At 38.1% G+C, this 19,492-nt stretch overlaps 1 protein-coding gene across 1 annotated transcript; it reads right to left on the bottom strand.

Annotated features, from left to right (window-relative positions):
- Positions 1 to 1,578: 1,578 nt before the first annotated feature.
- On the bottom strand, positions 1,579 to 19,486 carry mettl22 (methyltransferase 22, Kin17 lysine). The gene is made up of 11 exons (XM_068570883.1): positions 19,401 to 19,486; positions 18,285 to 18,495; positions 15,801 to 15,940; positions 14,730 to 14,770; positions 14,046 to 14,190; positions 13,139 to 13,210; positions 12,264 to 12,317; positions 11,118 to 11,198; positions 9,525 to 9,627; positions 8,340 to 8,508; positions 1,579 to 7,592 (listed from the first exon to the last, which is right to left on the bottom strand). Exons 1-11 carry the CDS (start codon positions 19,456 to 19,458, stop codon positions 7,494 to 7,496), a joined length of 1,173 nt encoding a protein of 390 aa, XP_068426984.1. The 5' UTR covers positions 19,459 to 19,486; the 3' UTR covers positions 1,579 to 7,493.
- Positions 19,487 to 19,492: the final 6 nt, after the last annotated feature.

The following is a 19,492-nucleotide window of genomic DNA, read 5'->3' as shown; positions in this document are numbered from 1 at the left end:
GAGGAGCTTTATGTTTTTGACGAGGTATGCAATAATTTGTCTTTATCCAAGCAAGTGGCCGGGTTCTAGGCCAGTGTTTGGGTCTTTGATCCGGACTGAAGTATTTCAGCAACTATAACAAGATCCAATCATGTCTCCCTCACAGTGAATTGTAATAACTTTGGTCATCAGCTAACTTTTCTTCTTGCACCGTCAGGACAAATTCAAATCAGTCCAGTGCTTTGGACCTGCAAAACAAACGACATTCCCATCATCCTCAGCTGCAGTGCTGGAAAGTGAATGACAGCACGCTAACATGCTAAACTCAGATGATATACACCTGCTAAGGATCAGCGTGTTACCGTGGTTATTGTCTGTTAGCGTGCTGGTGTTACCGGTTCTGCCTCCCAGCTAACGGGCTGTCCTGTTGTCTCTGTTGTCTCGGTGTAGCTTGTAGACTCCTAAAAGGGTTGCCTTGACATTGAGATGCTTCCTTTTTTATGCATCTTGCACACAGTTTGCATGAGTACCAGTCATACTTCTACAGTGTTTTAACCCAGAAGGAGAAATGAGATTTAAAAAAGAAAAAAAAGCACAATTCATTTCCAGTTTAACGTGGCCATTTTAGTCCGTTTATCCTTACCCTGCTTCTTTTAAATAGTGCTCTCGACATCTCCATTTCAACTCATCTGTGTAAAATCAGGTTATTACATCTAATCAATGTTTTTCGATTGCTTTTTCCCCACAATTTAATTTTAGTACTTTTTTTAAAAACTTTTAATCAGTAAATAACATTTTCTCCTTGTTTACCTTTTGCCCTTTAAATGTTACTATATTTCTAGGTGAACGTTTCCACATTTGTTATTTGTTAAATAACACACTTCAGAATGTCCAGTTATTCCTTTAACTCTGCTGACATCATATGCTCTTGTGTTCTAGTTACAGCTCTACTAAATAATCAATATTTTGAGTAAAGTACTATATATTTTTTGCAGATTTTGTGACCAATTAATCAAAGGAACATGTTTTATATGCTGTTAAGTTCACTGTTTAGAGTTGTATGATCCTAACATTTAAAGGAAGCGCAGGTCAATATGTACAAAAGAAAAAAGTACCTTTTGGATAATCAGACTTTCTGACACGCTCTGATTTAGTATTTCACTTCCACAAAGTTTGAGGACAATTAAAAAAAGAACAGTCATCAAAGCAGCAGATACAGAGCTGTCCTGACGGTGATGCTGTGGCTATATTTATATGCAGTGGGATGTGTGTATTTACTGGCACCTGCAGTGCACATACAACGTAGAGTCAGTTGTGTGTGTGGTGTACACGTTTTATTGATAATAGTTTAATCTTAATGTTGCAGCAGCCGCTCCGCGAAATATACCCTCATATGTTACACTGTGTGTTGTTCACACAGTGTAACATATGAGTTAGTCAAGCTCCCAAAACTCTTGATCCTGCATTTCCCATAAAGCAACTGTCAGTGTCATTGTTTGTTCAAACTACTGTAACAGCTTTTCAGGCTCCTGAATATGAGCATGTTCTACAAAACTAAAGTGTAAAGCTTTCCTTCAGTCTGATGCTGCTGATCGGTGAATATGTCAATTAGAGGATTTAATGCAAACTTTATGTACAAATTTAAAAGTTAAACTTGAATGAGTACAGCAAGGTACAGAGGTTCAATACACAGCCCTTTTTAAACGTGAACAGTGCACAAACTCAACAAACAAAAGTCAAAGCATGTCGAACAGTTCCTGCCTGATACTCATTGCTGATTGTTATTTTGCCGTTTTCTCTCCACGGTCATCCAGCCAGTAGAAACCTGCCAATCAGATTAGTACTTGACATATATTATGAGCTTGCTGTTCACTCCCAGTGTTAAATATCTATAATGTATGTCCTAATTCAGTTGTGTTGCACCCGTTTGTACAGTATGGAGTCATTTTGACTTTTTTTTAATCAGCTGTCTTATGACTTCACAGTATTTCTGACTTACAAGGCAAAAAGTAAATGTCACTGATCTCCACTCAGTCAGACCATCAGTGAAACTAATGACTTCTGTTCAGTCTGTGTGCCTTTGTTCAGACTGACTGCAGAGATAGTGCTTTAATGTTGGTGTGTTTGGGTTTTTCTGCTTAAAGCAGTTCAAGCAATAAAGAGATCCGTCTTTTTAGAGTTTTTCTTTATTTTTCCTCCCTGTACCACAATTTACTTGTGCAATCTTTACTATTTTACTTGTATTTGAATGGTTCACATCATTCTATGTTCTTATGTTTGACCAAAGCCAGTGGTGGCAACTTAAGTACATTTACATCTAATTCAACTCTTTTACACAAAACTATTTAAAAGAAAATGGGTTTAAACATTGAGCAAACATCAGAGCTTAAAGGTCACTGTGACCTGCCACAGCAGTTTGATTTGTCCAGTCAGAAAGGATGACTCCATATGTTTGAATGGTCTGGAACCAAACCCTTTCAATGTTTCAACCAGACTGACAACTGAAAGAGACAAAGATCTTCTAAACATTACTACTATTACTATTACTAGATCCCCACACACTGTTCCTTTAAGTTTCTGTGTCTCCATGAATATATGTCGGCCTCTTACTGGAATAACCACAAAGAATATTCTTGATGTTCTCCTGGAGCCGGTTGCACTATATTCAATATTGTCAAACTATGACCTCTTGTATTCTTCACTCTTAACAGGAAATGAGCTTAGACTTTGTGAGTAAAATTTACTCGACATCTGGTGGTAAAATCATTAAGCAGGACATTTATTTGTTGCAAGGAAGGAGCAGAGTCAGAAGTACAACGTGATAGACAAATTGCATATCCAATACTGCTCTTCGAATGAGCGAAGCACTACATTCTTAAATAGCTTATGGTTATCAATACACCAAGTCCACCATGACTTCTTCATGGCTTCATCCCCCCATTACGTCTTTAGATTGGCCTCGGCATGATGTGATAACAATAGGATTGCATGTTCTTTAAGACAGAGACAGATTCCCCCGTCTCATGGCTATAAGGACACATGCCAAATTTGGGTGTAATATTAACCAGAGACAGTAAGATGAGAAGTCTGAATATAACAGTGAAACAGTCACTGATTAAGCGTGAATAAGTTTTTCTTCCAACAGACTTTAATGCATAACTATAGTACAAAAGGTCATACAAGTACGGTCAACTAAGGACATGATTAAACTTTTTGATCTCAGGAGCACACGTTATTTATATTATCTTGAGAGAAAACAAAGCTTTGTTGTCTTAAGACAACGAGATAATTACTTTGTGATCATGAGAAAATAAGTTTTTATCCGACAGTAAATCTGTTCAAACGGCCCAGCTCGAGCTGACTGATGGGCTTGATGAACTTAGTAGAAGGATATACGTGTGACTACATCTGGTTGTCATGATTAGGTGTTAGCAATGGTTCTTGAATACATGTTGTATGAACCATTGATTCAATAGATTATATTTACAAACTTGTTGCCTAACAAATTGACTTGTGAGAGAAATGTCTTTAATCTTCATATTTGTTTGCTAAAAAATAAAATGTAATGAATAATTCCAGAAAATTTCTGATGCATTTGAGTTTAAGACATCTGTGACTACATTCAGACACTAATCAAGAATTGTATCAATTTAGAAAGTAAAAGTCTGACATTTCTACCATGAAAATGTCTTTTCAGAGCCAAGTCATTGCACTTTGTGAATCAAAGAATGTCATTTTTAAGGATAAAGTTTTTGCAAAGGATGCTTCTTTTCTAAAACTGTGATTTCTAGTATACCAGAGAGAGTACTGAAAGGAGAAAGTCAGTTTCTGTGTTACGCGGGGTTCACTCCCACACCAAAACCTTTTTGTAAATAAAAAGGCTGCACATCCTGCTTATTACACCTGCACAACATCCAGAAACATTTATATTATCTTACACTTCAAAATAAGAAAAAATAGTTATGATTGTAAAAGAAGTCTTTTTCTGTTTCATCTTAAACAGTGTCAGTGCGTTAAAACAGACGTCACAAGCTGTGGGTCAGTGGTTGTTGCGCTTCAGGAGCTTGATCGCCAGCTCCGGTAGTCCATGTTGATGTGTCCGTGGGTAAGACATTGACTCCATTGAATGGATGTGAATGATTAATGGTTAGGGTCATCAGTGTATGAATGTGTGTGAATGATGACATGTTAAAAGTGTCTTGACGCTCCGAAAAAGTGCTATACAAGTACAGACTATTGACGATCTGTAGTACCCACTTTTTATAGCTAAGCATTAGATTCACGGATCTGCATCTGAATGGACAAAAGTTCATCTGTTTTATTATTAATTATCTCCACCAGGCAAAATCATTTGTGCCATTTGCATGTCTGTCGTCTGTCGATGACTCATTTTACATTTTACAGACCGCTGGCTCAAGGACCTGTTGTTCAGGTTCAAGTTATTCACACTTGTATTGTTTGAGACCACCATAGATGAGAAGGGTCCAGTCCGTAGGACTCATCATGCCTTACTCAGCCTAACCCGATCCTGTCACGTTAACCCGAACCAAAGAAAAGGGGGCATGCCCTGAAGGCATGGCTCAAAAACCCACATATGAACAAATGATTGGTCTTGTTTTGAACTGGAGTATCTGCATATTAATTCCATATGTTATGATCCACTGAAGTTAGTTAGTCTCCACCCCCTCAAATATGCACAGCTCATAACTCACTCATTGTTTAGTTTACACAATCTTCACTGTGATGTTAGCCCCCTCCCTCCACCCAAACCTGGACTTCTTAATTTTTTTTATTTTTTTTTTGGACAATCCTTTTTAATAGTGTGTGTATGTATATAATATGTTGTGCGATGTCTTGAGCCATTTGGACCCTGAATTTCCCTTCGGGGATCAATAAAGTAATCATCTATCTAGTTAGGTTCAATACAAAGGGACTAAATGCCTGTTACTGTTGTCTTTGCAAGCAGCCTGACTGTAGGAGAGTCAGGAGGGATAACTGAGTAAGATTCAACTCCTCTCTGATTGGGAGGGGAGAGGGCGACACCTGGGACTTTTCTAGTTGTGATGGGGGTTCTTCGTTAAGCATGTTTAAACGTATCTATTTAAATAACATGTCCTACTTATGCATTCAGTTCTGCCACAAAAATTCTTCAAAATATATTATTGCTTTCAACAGCATGCAGCCAGAATGAAATTAGAAGACACACTGATCTACTGAAAAACTTTTAGACCTTTGAGTATTTAGTTTGCACAATTCAAACAATAAAATAAAAATCACAACAAATAAATATCACAAGAGACAAAAAGCCAACTCAGCTTATTTGAAGCCTCCACCTATATAATATTTAACAAAATTACAAACAAAATGAAAAAAGCATTCGACAACAGAAAAAAAAAGAAAAAAGAAAGAACAATGTAATATCAAGTCTGTGTAGGCATGTGTGTGCATGTCTAAGTGTGTGTGTGCATGTGAAAGTAAGCATGATATTGGATCCCACTGTGGCATTTCCTAAGCGATGGCAACGCTACAAGTCCCCACGGGTGAAACAGCTAAAAAAGAAAGACGTGAACACTAATAAATAAAAAACTCTTACAAAACAGCAATTAGCAACTTTCTTTTTAGGACATTTCTTTGTTAGGTGGGAAAAGTAGTTCCATAATTTGGTTCCCAAAAATCTAATAGAAAATTGTCCTCTGCTAGTCAGTAATTTAGGAGGATGAAGATGTAAAGATTGACAAGTTGGGTAAGAATTAATCTGTGAATTGCAGATTGTGTCCAAATCTGTCTTGGTTTCAATACAATTTTTGAAACCAGTTTAACATGACATTTTGAAATCTTCAAAATCTTTTTGAGTCATTTCTAGACTCATTTTAAGATCATAGGCCTGTTTCGACAGATCATCAATCATCCTGTTTAAAGAACCAACTATGATCTGTACACATGTTTTGAAGCTTTTTTCCTGTTGTTCAAGCAAAGATTTGTATAAGTATTTTTGCTAATGCAACAATTATCATCGAGATGGTCCGCTCGTCACCGCCGTCCTGCTAGTGCTAAATCAAACTGCTGCCGGTCACCCGGAAGGAGCTGATAGCGGCTTCATTCATGCTGTTGTGGGACTACGGATACTACTATGAACCCAAACACCATAGAGTTCATGTTCACACATTTTTAGGACTTACACAACAAGTATAAAGCAGATCTAGTGGTTATTTCATCTATAGTCTGTAACAGAAAAGATCGCTCTTTTCAAGGAAAGAAGCGGCTGAGATAAGCCACGCCCCAATTGTGGCACCGCGATAAGTCTTGCTGCTTTTGGTGTGAACACACTTTTTCTTGACACGCTTCGAAAAAAATGTTGAAGCGCGTCGAGACGAGTTTCGTCAAGTTGACGGCGTACCTACGCCGTAGCTACGTCGTCGACGCACACCTACGCTGTAGCCTGCCGTGCACCTCCAAAAAATCCTCCACAAGACAGCAATAAATGTCCACAGTTTTGCTGTAAGTGATTGTTTGTCGATTTCTTAGTTCGGTCTAGTAGGCTACTGAGATTTTTAGTTCTAGGTAGGATTCCTCAGATTATTGTCGAATAGAATTGTCAAGGACAAAATCACAGAAGCACATTTGTTTCTAATCAGACTCGTGTACAAACACGCATGACTTGAAATAGCTTTTAAAGAATAAATGTCCAAAATCCCAGGCAAGAAGCACCAGAATCAATAAATTATAATACACATATTGAATGAAAAGAGATGATGGATTCGACAGATACAATACTTGCTCAAGGCCCTCAAAATCACGGCCGAAACCATAGTCTGCAAGCAGTTAGCTGTCGTCTCAGCGGTCTAGGAAAAAAAAGACCGTAACCAGTTCTGCGCCAGGTTAAATACTGTAAATTCGCTAAGCTTAAGAACGCCATTAGTTAGTTTTTCAAATTTCACACCTAAAACAATGTCCTCACTTGCAATTGACTCTACGCTGTTTCAGGGGCGGGTTTATCTTTGGCCTTTGCTACAAAGTTCCAAGAAACACAGATTACTTTGCGAACCAGAGTCTCACTTTCAACGTCCACTTCTGCACCCTGACCAACTGCCGGCAAGAACTAACTATTAAAGCTACAGTAACACAATTCAAACGCATACAGACTATTCAAAATCCATTCACACATGAATCATTATACAGTAATACAAAACAAACAGTGACCTTTTATCCCTTATTAATTATTACCCTCATATATTGTTCACATTAACAATTATTTATTATATATGTGCAAGTCCAATATTTACACCCCAAACAAATACAAGTCTACAAAACCCAATACTTTAACGACGGTTGGTCAACTAACGCAGAAATCAAGAGCAAATTTCTTTTATTACTCTACATTCATGCTCAGATCAGTGAACTATTTTTAAAACTCCTCGATGAACTCTATATGTAAACTTGCCTGTTTCTATTACTTCACTAAATTATATGATTTTATTCATGTAAGAACAGCTGATGTTTTTATGTTTTACATTTTAAACCTTCAACTCAACTGGACTCTGTTTGGTGTCTACAGGAGTAGGTCCAGTGCTCGCATGAAGTGGAAGTGGAGTGGCGGTAATCTTCCACAGCTCCTAAAAAAAAGAGAAAAGATTTCATTGAAAATAATGTACATTAATAAGAACCTTACTGAACGCATCCATCCATCTATCTATCTGCTTATCTGGGTCATGGGAGCTGCAGACTACCCTGCAATGTTTCCAGCTCTTCCTGGGGGAAACTGAAAGCATTAGGCCAGATCAGGTATAATAATCGTCCAGCGTGTTTGGCTCTACACGGGTAAGATGAGCTTGGAAAACCTTCCTTGCCTCGGGCAGTGGCCCACTTTTAACCCGGAAGTAGAAATAAAGAAACACTTTAGCAGTGGCTGCTGAAATACCCAGCCCATGCATCAGCGTTCATTTATGCTTGAAGCATTAAATGGTAAATGTACTTGTATCGCACCTTCAGAATCTTCTGACAAAGAACTTTAACATTACATGTGTAGTACCCCTAACCCTTTTTTTTTATCCATTCACACACTGATGACAGAGACTACCATTGGAAGTGCCATCTGCCCATCAGGACTAACTAACATTTATACCGAGTCACCCATTCTATGTCTCGCGCCTTTTGTTCTGATAAATTAAGCTTTAGATTAAATACTTTAAGGTTTAGGTTTGTTTAATTTAAGACTATGCTGTGATGAACTGGCGACTTGTCCAGGGTGTACCCTGCCTTCGCCCCTTGACAGCTGGGATCGGCTCCAGCGCCCCGCGACCCTAATGAGGATAAGATAATGGATGGATGGATGAATGAATATGTGTGAGTGTTTCCCTTACCAGTTGCTCTATGCGTTCATACAGAAGAAACTGTGCAAAGTCAGTAGGAAGCTGTTCCACTTTGAAACTGCACCGTCCATCCACCAGGTCCTCGAGTTGGAACAGACAGTGGCTGAAATGGTTGTAAGCATCGCAGGAAACATCCATGTGTCGCAGGGTGAAGTTCATCCTTGAGAGACATCCAGGCACAACAGGAAACAGGATTAGTGCTTGAGCTCGTAAATTGATGTGGTGTGTTGGTTATCAATAAGCCTGAGGAATAGAGTGGCTTATGTTAATGTGCATCAATAAACCCAAAAATTACAAAAAAAATTAAGCTCCCTGTATTACTGTGTGTACGATATCTGGGGCAAAGAGACAAATAGGTGAAGAATTAAGAGAGACGGTTCAACTGTGTAGCTCTGTATGTGCAGTAGAAGTCGACAGATTTTAAAACGGCAATAATAAATAGTCAATTAAATCAGCCAATACCTCTCCCTCACAAAGAAAATAAATTCAATCTGAATGAACAATATCTGCAGTGTACAGACTAGATAACTGTTCAAAAGAAGAGCTATGTCAAATTATTAATAGTTAACAAATAAACAAATCTGGATTATCCTAAATTAAGTTATACCTAAATAAATAGCCTACATAGATCTGATGAATCTGGAACAAACTAACAATAATGGCCCTATTCGGTATTCATTGGGGGTGAGCTAGCTATTCCTTGACTTTTTATAGCATCACTTTTACCGACAACTAATTAGAGAAACGGAAAATGTGATGTAGCGATGAGCTGTGATGATGAAGCATCAATATGTCTCTGAACATCAAAACTTGAAGATAAAAAGGTGAGTTATTGGTTGTTCTGATTGTTCTTTTAGCAAAAATATACTGTCCAGTTCGTGCAATACTGCTGAGGCGATGAGCGGCCTCGTTGTTTTCGAAGATCTCATAAGGTCAAATCTGAAGTTGCTGTAAATATGTTAGAGAGATCAGACACATCTGCCTGACTGTTTAGTAATAACTCTGTATTCTTTTGTTCATGTGTGAGATACTGGGCTCCCAGGCCTCATTAATACTGTCTAGCACAGCCCCCTTTACTTTTCATAAAAGCAAAAATAGCATTTCATGTTGATAAAAAATTGACCTAAAGTTACAAAAAGTTGGAGAACCCCTGAAGTCGATGCCATTCCTTCATACCTTTTCTCTAAGGAGATGAAGATGGTGCAGGTATGACGGAAGTTACTGCAAAGTCGATACAATGTTCGGAAAAGCCCGTCGGTCAGATCATCATCATAGCAAACTGTTGACACAAAAACAAACCTTATGAATGCTGCAATCAGCAACGATGAGCCCTCTCACCCCTGCACAATGTTTGTCACACGAGGCTGACTTCCTGTTGCCAGTAAGTGGCGCTATGTCTATGAGTCTTTATTGAGATGGAGATATATCTCATAAAGTAGGAGATGTTTAGGGAAAATTAGATAATGTACAGCACATTCAAGTTAAAACAATTTCCTGTTTCAACTCAAATTGTGCAAAATGGTTGCATGAAAACTCAAACTTTTAAAAACTTTTAAGTGTAAAATATTTGTTTTAAAGCCCAAGAATTACACAGCAAATTCAAAATGTCTGACTTCCTTTTGGGATAATGGTAAGAGTTTTTTTTGTTTTTCCACATGTTACATCTGCCTACCAAATTTCAGAAATGAAGGTATTTGTTCTAATATTAACTTAACACTAAAAACAAAGAAAACTAACTCTTTCTCACAAATTCTATACAATTTCTATACATTACAGGCCACTGCGGAAATTGTTAAAAAGAGGTAGGACCGGTCATCCTCTAATTGGAAGATCTGAGGTTCAATCCAAAACACGCACATCTAACTGACACCTGTTCAGCCTCCCTTTTTGGAAGTTTTCGCAGCTGTATCTACAAACACGCATTGAGCGCGTGACCAAGGTCAGATCAGTAAATCACTGTCTACTGTCACTCCTACTGTAGATCCTCTTTTGATACCGAGATAACTTCTTCAGTTCCTTCTCGGACTCTGTCCCCGAGATTGAACCACTCTATTTGAGCAATCAAATAGAGACTTTCTCACGCTGTTAGTAAACTGAGTCTCTTAGTACTGCGGGGTTAACCCTCAAGGAATAAGAGATTTGTGTTATAATCTTCATCACCTTTCAAACAAATATTACTTTTTCACTGTCTTTCAAACTTGCGGGGCTAACCTCCAAAGAAAGGAAGTTGCAGTAAAAGTACTGTATGTATAATAACTCTTGTTGAAATAAATATTATGTACTCTGGAATAAGAGTCTAGTTATCTACTTAATGGGGACTCTCAATTAATGGAAGGAGATAACTTCCAGGTTGTCGAGATACAGAGGTAAACACCGGGCCGGGGCTATTGACCAGGGAATGCAATCCAGCAGGAGTCCCGCTCCATTTCCAGATCCAGACAAATGTAAGTAATCGTTTGGATTGCACTGTGTGTAAAACGGTTCATCGTCCCTTCCTATTAGAGGAAACAGTTTGGTGGATTACGTGGCTCAATAGTGCAGGAAGGCCACGAGGGAAACCAGACGAAAGAGGTTTTTAACATCCGTCATTGTCTTTATGAATTGTAATCGAAAGCAAACTGACCAGGGTTCTAAAACGGGCCCTCCTTACACGGCTGGTGTAAGGAGAAGGAGCTCCCCCTTAGCTTTGACCAGGTCAAGGCTGAGCCCGTTATAGTTTACTGGTAAGGAGTGCTGTATATCTTAACTTTAATTTGCTCAATAACATACCATCAGCAGCAATGATGATCTTGGTGTTGTCGTACAAATCTGCAACTTCTTCCTCTGTCCACCTAAATTCCATGTCAGCATCTACAAAGATTAGACAAATCCAAAAGAGACATTTTCGGTGGTCAGATGACGTTTGTCTTTGTAAAAAGTCATATATAAATAGATATAGACAAAGAGTTGAGGGATGTAATGTTCGTTGGGTAAAGTCAGTCATTCTCAAACTACTAAAGGGGCTAGAGGCATTACAGGTGCGGCGTGGGGGGGAAATGCAGAATTTATTTATATCAAGACCTTTATTGAGAACTTCACATATTCCAAAAGTAGACAAACATAAAACTTCATTAATAAATACATGACGAAATGCCTTTCCTTCGTGGAAATGTTAACGTTACCGGGAGATCAGCTTTCCTGCTGTTGCGCCTCTCAAAACATAATTCAGATCCAAGCTCAACATGGAGCATGAATTGAGAGTGGCCTTATCCAAAGAGCAAAGAAGTTTATTCTTCTGAGAGGAAATTCTGTCTCAGTAAGTTAACTACAGTGTGTTCAGCCACACAAGTCATTTCTATATCTTTTCTGGTTGCACACATCATTCAACAACAGAAACGTGGTATGATTATCTATTGGATGCATGCAATAGGCATATAGCTTGCATCTTTGCCAAAAGATTTCTTAAAACTGTAAGATATTATATGATCATTTTACTTTGCTGACTTATAACTGATATATTAATTGTAAGCTTTTGAGGTAATACTGTAATACACATTACTAAAATGTTTACTATATTTTCCCCAACTAAATAACTCATACTTGGGGGAAAAAAAACAAGAAAAAAAAACATGCACTTTATTAATCCTTTAGGGGAAATTCTTCTCTGCATTTAACCCATCCTTGATTAAGGAGCAGTGGGCTGCCCTGTGAGGCGCCCGGAGAGCAACCAGGGGTTAAGTGTCGTGCTCAGAGACACTCCAACATGTGATCTATGGAGGGGTGGGTGAGAGGGGGGGATCAAACCGGCTACCTTGTGGTAACGGGACAACCACTTGTGGTAACGGGACGACCACTCATCCCCTGAGCTACATCTTTTTGGTTAATGCTGCAACTCTATGTGAGAAGTTTGGTTTGAAAAAGAAAAGTGTGTGTTACCTGTACAAAGGTCATACTGGAGCCAATCCAACTGTCTGACTATCACTTCACCACCTGATGAACAAAACAGAAATATGTAAACACATGAATAATCACTCGATTCATTATTTTTTTTGTGGCCAAATGCATTAAAGTATGATACATTATAATACATTATATTATCAAAGTGTATATGAAGCTTTATGAAAGCATTGTGAACTGCTTAGAACTATTAAAAAAGGGCTATAGACAGATTAAAATATATATATATTTATAATGCATTATGGAGATGTAGCAGAAAGGTTCCTCTAAATAATTTGTATTTAACAAAGATTCAATGAAACAGTGACATGTGCTATGAAATAAATTTCTCATCATTGGAGCAACAAGCAACTAGCTTTTAAAAGATGTAATCAAATCTTTAACTTTAAAAAAGTGGTGCTCTTCTTTTCAGTTACACAGTTGGAAGCTACCCAGCCTAACAAACCCAGATGAGTTGAACAAACTGAGCAGCTCCTCTGCAGCATTTTTTGTTTTTTTAACATTAGTAATTTATAAAAAGCTGTTAAAAATGTAATAAATAATGTTTGAGTTTGAGAGAGATCTTCTCATCAAATTCATCATTTAGAAGCTTTTAAATTCACTGCACAAGTACACATGTAAACATGCAAATTATCTGCTTTTAATTTCTCTCCGTTTAGTTTGTACAATATATATAAACTATAAATTCATACAGTTTGTTAGTTTGGGGAAACTCTTCACTGCTGGATGAAAATAACAGGATGTAGTTTCAGATGTGCTAGATGTATAGCAACAGTGACCATGTTGAAGTCAGAAATTGGAAATAATTTCAAAGGATATGATGGAAAAAAAGTAATTTGACAATGTTATCTCACCTGCAGGCTTTATCATGTGTTGATTTAATGTCACATTTCTCTGGCACATGCTTAGAAGGTCTTCTCCCACATCTGTGAAACACATTTCAGCAATAAAACAAACAGTAAACTGAGCTAATGTGGTTTTTTTCAACTTTACAAGAGCATTTTCTATCCAAATGTTAGGTGCACTGAATGTACTAGGGCTGCTATTCAGCTCATGTCTCTACTATGCAAAGATGGTTTTTTTAACTTATATCTTCCTTATTATATGCATAATGTGTGCATCAATTATTTAATATGCTCTAAAATAATATAGGTGATAGATTTTTAAACAAAAGAAAAGCTGATTGGCATACAATACAGAGCAACTCATTCTCATTCCCAACTCGTCTAATGTCAGCTTACACTCGCATACAGCCACTAAAGGATGCGTCGATCTCTGATATCGACAAAGTGGCGGTGTTTAATAAGTTGGCCTAAAACCACAAGTTAGCTGGTTCGATTCCTGGTCACCCCATGGTTCACATGTCGAAGTGTCCTTGAGCAAGACATTGAACCCCAAGTTGCTTTTATTTATTCAAGACAAGAATATAGTCATTGGCTTCAAGTCTATATCTGAAGTGAAGGTTCGGTGAATAAACTGAACAAAGGAAGGTAATTCTGAATTTTGGGATCAATACGTTAAATAACCTCAGCACATAGAACTTACAAGCCTTCATCATGTGATGACACCTGAGCCACCTTAATTTACTGATGAAGACCACAAGATGCTCTTGAAACTGAGAGAGAGCAATAAGTGGACCTTTGACGAAACCCATGTTAATGTTGATTCAGTGGTTTCCACAGAATTAGACTTACAGTAGCCGATACAGTGTAGTGTTAGTAGTTATAGTAGTAGTAGGATAACTGCTTAATGGCATTATACCTGTGCAGTACAGTGTTTTGGCTATGGATCCCATCATGATGCTGGTTAAGCCTGTTCCTGCTCCCAGCTCTAGGACTGTAGCTCCTCTGAACATGTGCGGTTTAGAGAGGATGAAGTCAGACAAGAGGAAGGCCCCCAGCCATACCTGATGTGAGCAAAAAGACACAGTGCTTTAATACCTTCATAATAGCAACCACCACTTACACAATCACACTTTGGTTTGAATCACATGCTAGGACAGAGCATGGCACAAAGAACAAAGACCAAAGACCAAAAAAGCAAACATCCATGAAGAGGATGTTGATTTAAACAACTAATTCAAAAAAGTAATGAAAACACAATTATTCTTATTTCTAAGTAATTATACACTACTTATTGATAATATATTCCATTTCTGTTAACAGATACCTCTAAAGGCTACAGCGTTTTAAAACCAAAACCTTTAAACCTAAATAAACCTCTAGATGTATTGCATTGAGAACCTACCATTAGCATCAAAATGTAACTGATGCTTTGAAAATGTTCCAATCACATATGATGGCATTTTTCTAGAATATCCATCATAGCTTTATATTTGACATTAAACAGTCATTTCCCAAAGTCCCTTTTTTGTTTGGGGAAACGACTGCATCAGTCAGTGAGGGGAGGAGCAACAGACAACAGAGTTCACTCAGTTTTACTGACCTGTTTGCCAACGTCCTCCAGGGTCGTGGCCATAGTGTGCTCTGTAAACAGATTGGCGTCATACATTAAACATTCCTTAGTTATTGTACCGTGCACTATATTTGCCCTTCCCTTAATATGGTCAGGAGCATTATGCCAGTTTAAAAATGAAATGGGTGAATCACAGGCAGCTCCAGTCACTCAGAACTGTGAACTGGGGTTCAACCAATCTAGATGGTTGAGTAGGCTAATGTATGTCCTGTTATTATTTGATTGGCTAAACTAAACTTGTGTGTAATGTGGCAAAAGCTAATAGTGTTTGCTGCAAGTATGAGGGACATGAATAATTTCAGTCATTACTGGTGTATTGGGGAGGAGGCGCCAAGCATTCAGTAAACCTGAAACTGACATTCTGTGCTTAGCTGAGGAACCCAACTGGCGATGTACATATGGAGCAGGATTCTGTTTGCCCTAATCCGATTGGTTATCAGCTCGTAAGCTTCACGTTTATCCAAAGAATATTAAGCGCGCCCTAACATCTCTCATTCACACAAAGGCAACAATTTGCTTCTCATTATTCTCAAGTGTTGGAGCCTCCTGATTCACTTTTTTTGTGCGCTGTAACACGGATAAGACTTCAACTGGGGCTGTCATCCAATATTCTGAAGCCCAGATATTTGAATATAAAAATGTATATTTAATTTTGAAAAAAAAAAGCATCACTACCGTGGATGTCTGCCTCTCGCCTACTGAATGCACCAAATGAGGGAGGTCATTGCTCCAATAACCTGACCCTAATGGGATAAGGGGCACGGTTAAATAGTCTTGTTTGCTTCGAAAAGTTCCTAACTGACAGATACTTCTAGATAATTTCAAAGTGGTAGTCGTGAGGAGAGGCGGTTTAATTCTCTAAATTCCAATTCTCAGACAGAAATATTAAAGTCAAAATTTACAAGTACATATTTATTGTTATTTGTAAAATTTGTCAAACATATTTATTTTTGTGTGACATTTATTGTAACCATCATGGTAACCATATGATGATCATCATCTGAAATGCTGAAAACATAATAAAATGAAGATTCTTCTTACCAATCTTTATAATGTCTTTGAAGGTCTTGTCTTTATCATCCGTATCCTCATTTTCTACTTCTAGTGCAGAGTTTGACTGTTTGAGAATGATGGGACAGACCAGATCTCGGCCACTCTCCTCATTGGGGTTCTTCCTCGGTCTAGGGAGTCATAAGAATAGCATGAAATGCATCTATGGAAGATGGCAAATGAATATTTCTTGCTATTTTATCTCTCTTTGGTTTGATTTAAAGCTATTTGAGTTCAAGAAAAAAAAATCTTCTTCTTAGGTTCATTTGAGTTGGTATTTAGTTTCTAATTTCTCTTTTAGTTGAGTTCTTAGTTCTCATTTTATCATAGTTTGGCTTATTTAATAGCTTAGTTCTACCTTCTCATTAGTTTACCTAGCCAGTAAAATAAGTTTAGTAATAAAAAATATTTGCATTATAGAGTTGGCACAAAATAAATGGAAAATAAAAATACAACTTAATGTAGAATCAAGATGCAAAACAAGATTACACCCTTCCCCCTTAACTCTATGCAAGTGCCTTTGCATAGTATTAATACATAATTAGTGAATCAGTAATAGCTGTGCTCAAGCATTTAAATAGGGAATGGACATGTCAACCTTTTTGACTTTTCTTTTTGTCTTGAAGAAACTGTATGTTGCATTTCACTTTCGTCATCTCCTGCGTCATTAACTTCTGCTTCATTTTGATGTGGGGCGTCCGAATCTTCCACAGGTTTAGATGCAGTACACCCTTCTGGACTCTTTTCAGTCAGATACTCGGGTACATCTTCAGCATTGGCTGTAACCGTTTTAGGTTCTGTTCCTTTCATAGGTTTGTTCTTGTTATTTCAGATAGGTGTTCCTGTTCGAGGAACACCTCCCAGTGGCTATTTGTTCCACTTCAGGTAAGTTTTCTCTTTACAGGAATGTTGCATTTCCAGGTAAGGTTTCAGCAGATTTTTCAAGAGCATTGTCAGAAACAGCAGCAATAGCTGCACATCTTTGCTCAACAGAAGAATGAGACTGCTCCCTTGGAGGCATAGTCATTTCATATTCCTGAGTGTACCCTGTGGTTCTCAAGTACTTCAAAGGAATACGACAGATAGTCATCATCCTTTTCAGAATTAAACTCTGGCTAGTCAGGATACGTGTCTGGATGCTGGCATGTGTTTGGTCTTCAAGGTAAACTGGAAAGTTTCCTTTCCGATTAATAATATGCACAATTGCGTCCCACTTGTCAGCCTGCTTATGTTTTCCTCTCAAGCGTATCTTTCTCAATAGCACATGATCACCAGTATCTAAGGTAGATTCAAACCAGATTGTTTTCCTTTTAGTGGTTTTGGCAGCATTTTTAATTTCCATTCACTCTCTTGAAGATGGGCTTTCAGAGCTTAGACTACTGGGAGTGAGATTTCTGATTGATCCATAATAGACAACCGACAACGCGCATGCATACATGGATAAGTTGTTTTTTGTGCTCTTCGAGAGTTTCTCAAAAAACACAATCAGATCAGTCAAAAACACCAAGACTTTCTTTAGGATCCTTTGGAATGGCCTGGGAGCATTAGTTTAGTCCTGGGGCATCCTATTGACCTCCCAGAAGCCCAATGGACACACAAAGGCAGTTTTGTGTTTGTCAGCCTCATCTACCTTGATCTGGTAGTAACCTGACTTGAGGTCCAAGACAGAGAACCACTTTAAACTTGTGAGTGTAGAGACAGAATCCTCCATAATAAGTAGAGCAGTGGTTCTCAAATGGGGGTACGTGGAGGAACTCCAGGGGGTATGGGAGATAAAAAATAAAATCTTTTTAAAATTGTCATCCATTTAAAATTTCTTTTAAAAAAGTAATTTAAGTAATAAATAATAAAAGTAATAAATATTCAATAAAATATAAGTGTAAGTTCATAAACTGAAAAGTAAATATTCAATATTAAATTAGACCCTCATGGCACAGTGTATTAAATATTTTTTCCAACCAAAAATGCTTTGAGCTGGTTAGGGGGAACTTGGCTGAAAAACTATTTTACTGAAAAAGGTTAAGAACCTCTAATCTAAAGTGTAGTTGTCCTTGATTCAATTTAAAAAGGTTAAATTTTCGGTAATGGAGTCATCTCCATTTTTCTTCCTAACCACCGCTATGGGTGAAGAGAAAGACTATTCATACTCCCAGATTACTCCTGTCTCGCTCAGCTCTTGGAGGTTTCTCCACACAGCGTCAAGATCTTGTGGACATCGGGGTCAAGGTCTGTGCTTAAAAAGGGGTTTCTGCACTAAAATTGAGTTGGTGCTCCCGGGCCTGCCAAGATTATTGCTATTTGTAAATATCTACAGTTGACAAATGACCAAAATAGAACCTTTGTAACAATTATTAGGTTTTACAGGAGTGAAGTACAAAGGAGTGCACTACAGGTCCTGGTCTGGTTTTTAAACCATGACCGTGCACTCACCCTCACAGAACAGGCCCCAATGTTTTAAATGTTGACTGATCGTACCGATGCTGGATGTCAAGGTCTCCGTCCGCATCCAGAAATTGTTCTACATTTCCTGCCCTGCCTTCCTCTCCATCTTTTCCTCGTGTGACTTGAGTGTCTTTATCCCTGTCTTCCCTTGGTTCACAGTGTTCCTCCTCCTTTAAACCTTTTCCTGGGTCACTGTTGTCATGCCTTTCCCCGTCTGACAAGATCCTGAATTTAGAGAGAAAGACTAGACACAGAACACAACAAAGTTAGAAAGTAGGAGGACAAAATTAACAAACAAAGCAGCCTCTGCTGCCTTGCTTTCTGTTTCTGTAGCCAGCTCGCTGGATAGCTTGACGCATGCTCCTTAACGCTCTTTGTCCAAGCTGGCATATTGACCAAAATCACGGACTGCCACTGATTGCAGCACACCACCAAAACGGATGTTAACGTTCTTAGTCTTTACACATGTATGTGTATATATTAGGGCTGGGCAAAGTAAAACAAAATTAATTGATTAATCGCATTATACGCCAAATTCAATAATTAAGTAAAAACTAGTGTATTGCACGCTTTTATTTTAAACTAATGTTTTCAGAACAATATCACAGGCATTCTAGGGCAAGAACAAGTGAACATACATATATAGTATATGAATCAGTTTATTTTTTTCTGAACAACAGGTACTATGCAGTAGCCAGTGTAGTCTCTCTCTCTCTCTCTCTCTCTCTCTCTCTCTCTCTCTCTCTCTCTCTCTCTCTCTCTCTCTCTCTCTCTCTCTCTCTCTCTCTCTCCTCTCTCTCTCTCTCTCCTCTCTCTCTCTCTCTCTCTCTCTCTCTCTCTCTCTCTCTCTCTCTCTCTCTCTCTCTAACATAATGATGAGATTACATTCAACTTGATATGGATGAAAGTTTCACTGGAATAATGACATGACGCAATGGCCTCCAATGTGAAGATAGGTTTTTCATATTGCGAATTTAATGCTGTCGAAAGTCTATGAGTAAATTGTGTCTCTACCAAACTCAGTGTTAACAACACGCTGTGAACCTTATCTTGACTGTCAAGTGATTTAATTTTCCAATTATCTGTCTACAACATGTGCATTAGACAACACTGTACTAGGTGTAAAACTGAAAATGTAGTCATACACACCTGGCTGTCCAACAGAGTTGAGGCGTGTCATAAGGTGGTGTGCATTGGGCAGCAACATGTGAACATCTGACAGCACAGTATCATGACGGAAA

The sequence above is a fragment of the Clinocottus analis genome, unplaced genomic scaffold, assembly GCF_023055335.1.
Source record: "Clinocottus analis isolate CAN_PGR_092001 unplaced genomic scaffold, fCliAna1.0.p SCAF_96, whole genome shotgun sequence".
NCBI lineage: Eukaryota > Metazoa > Chordata > Actinopteri > Perciformes > Cottidae > Clinocottus > Clinocottus analis.
Note: the sequence above shows the minus strand (reverse complement) of the source record. Positions and strands in the feature narration are given on the sequence as shown.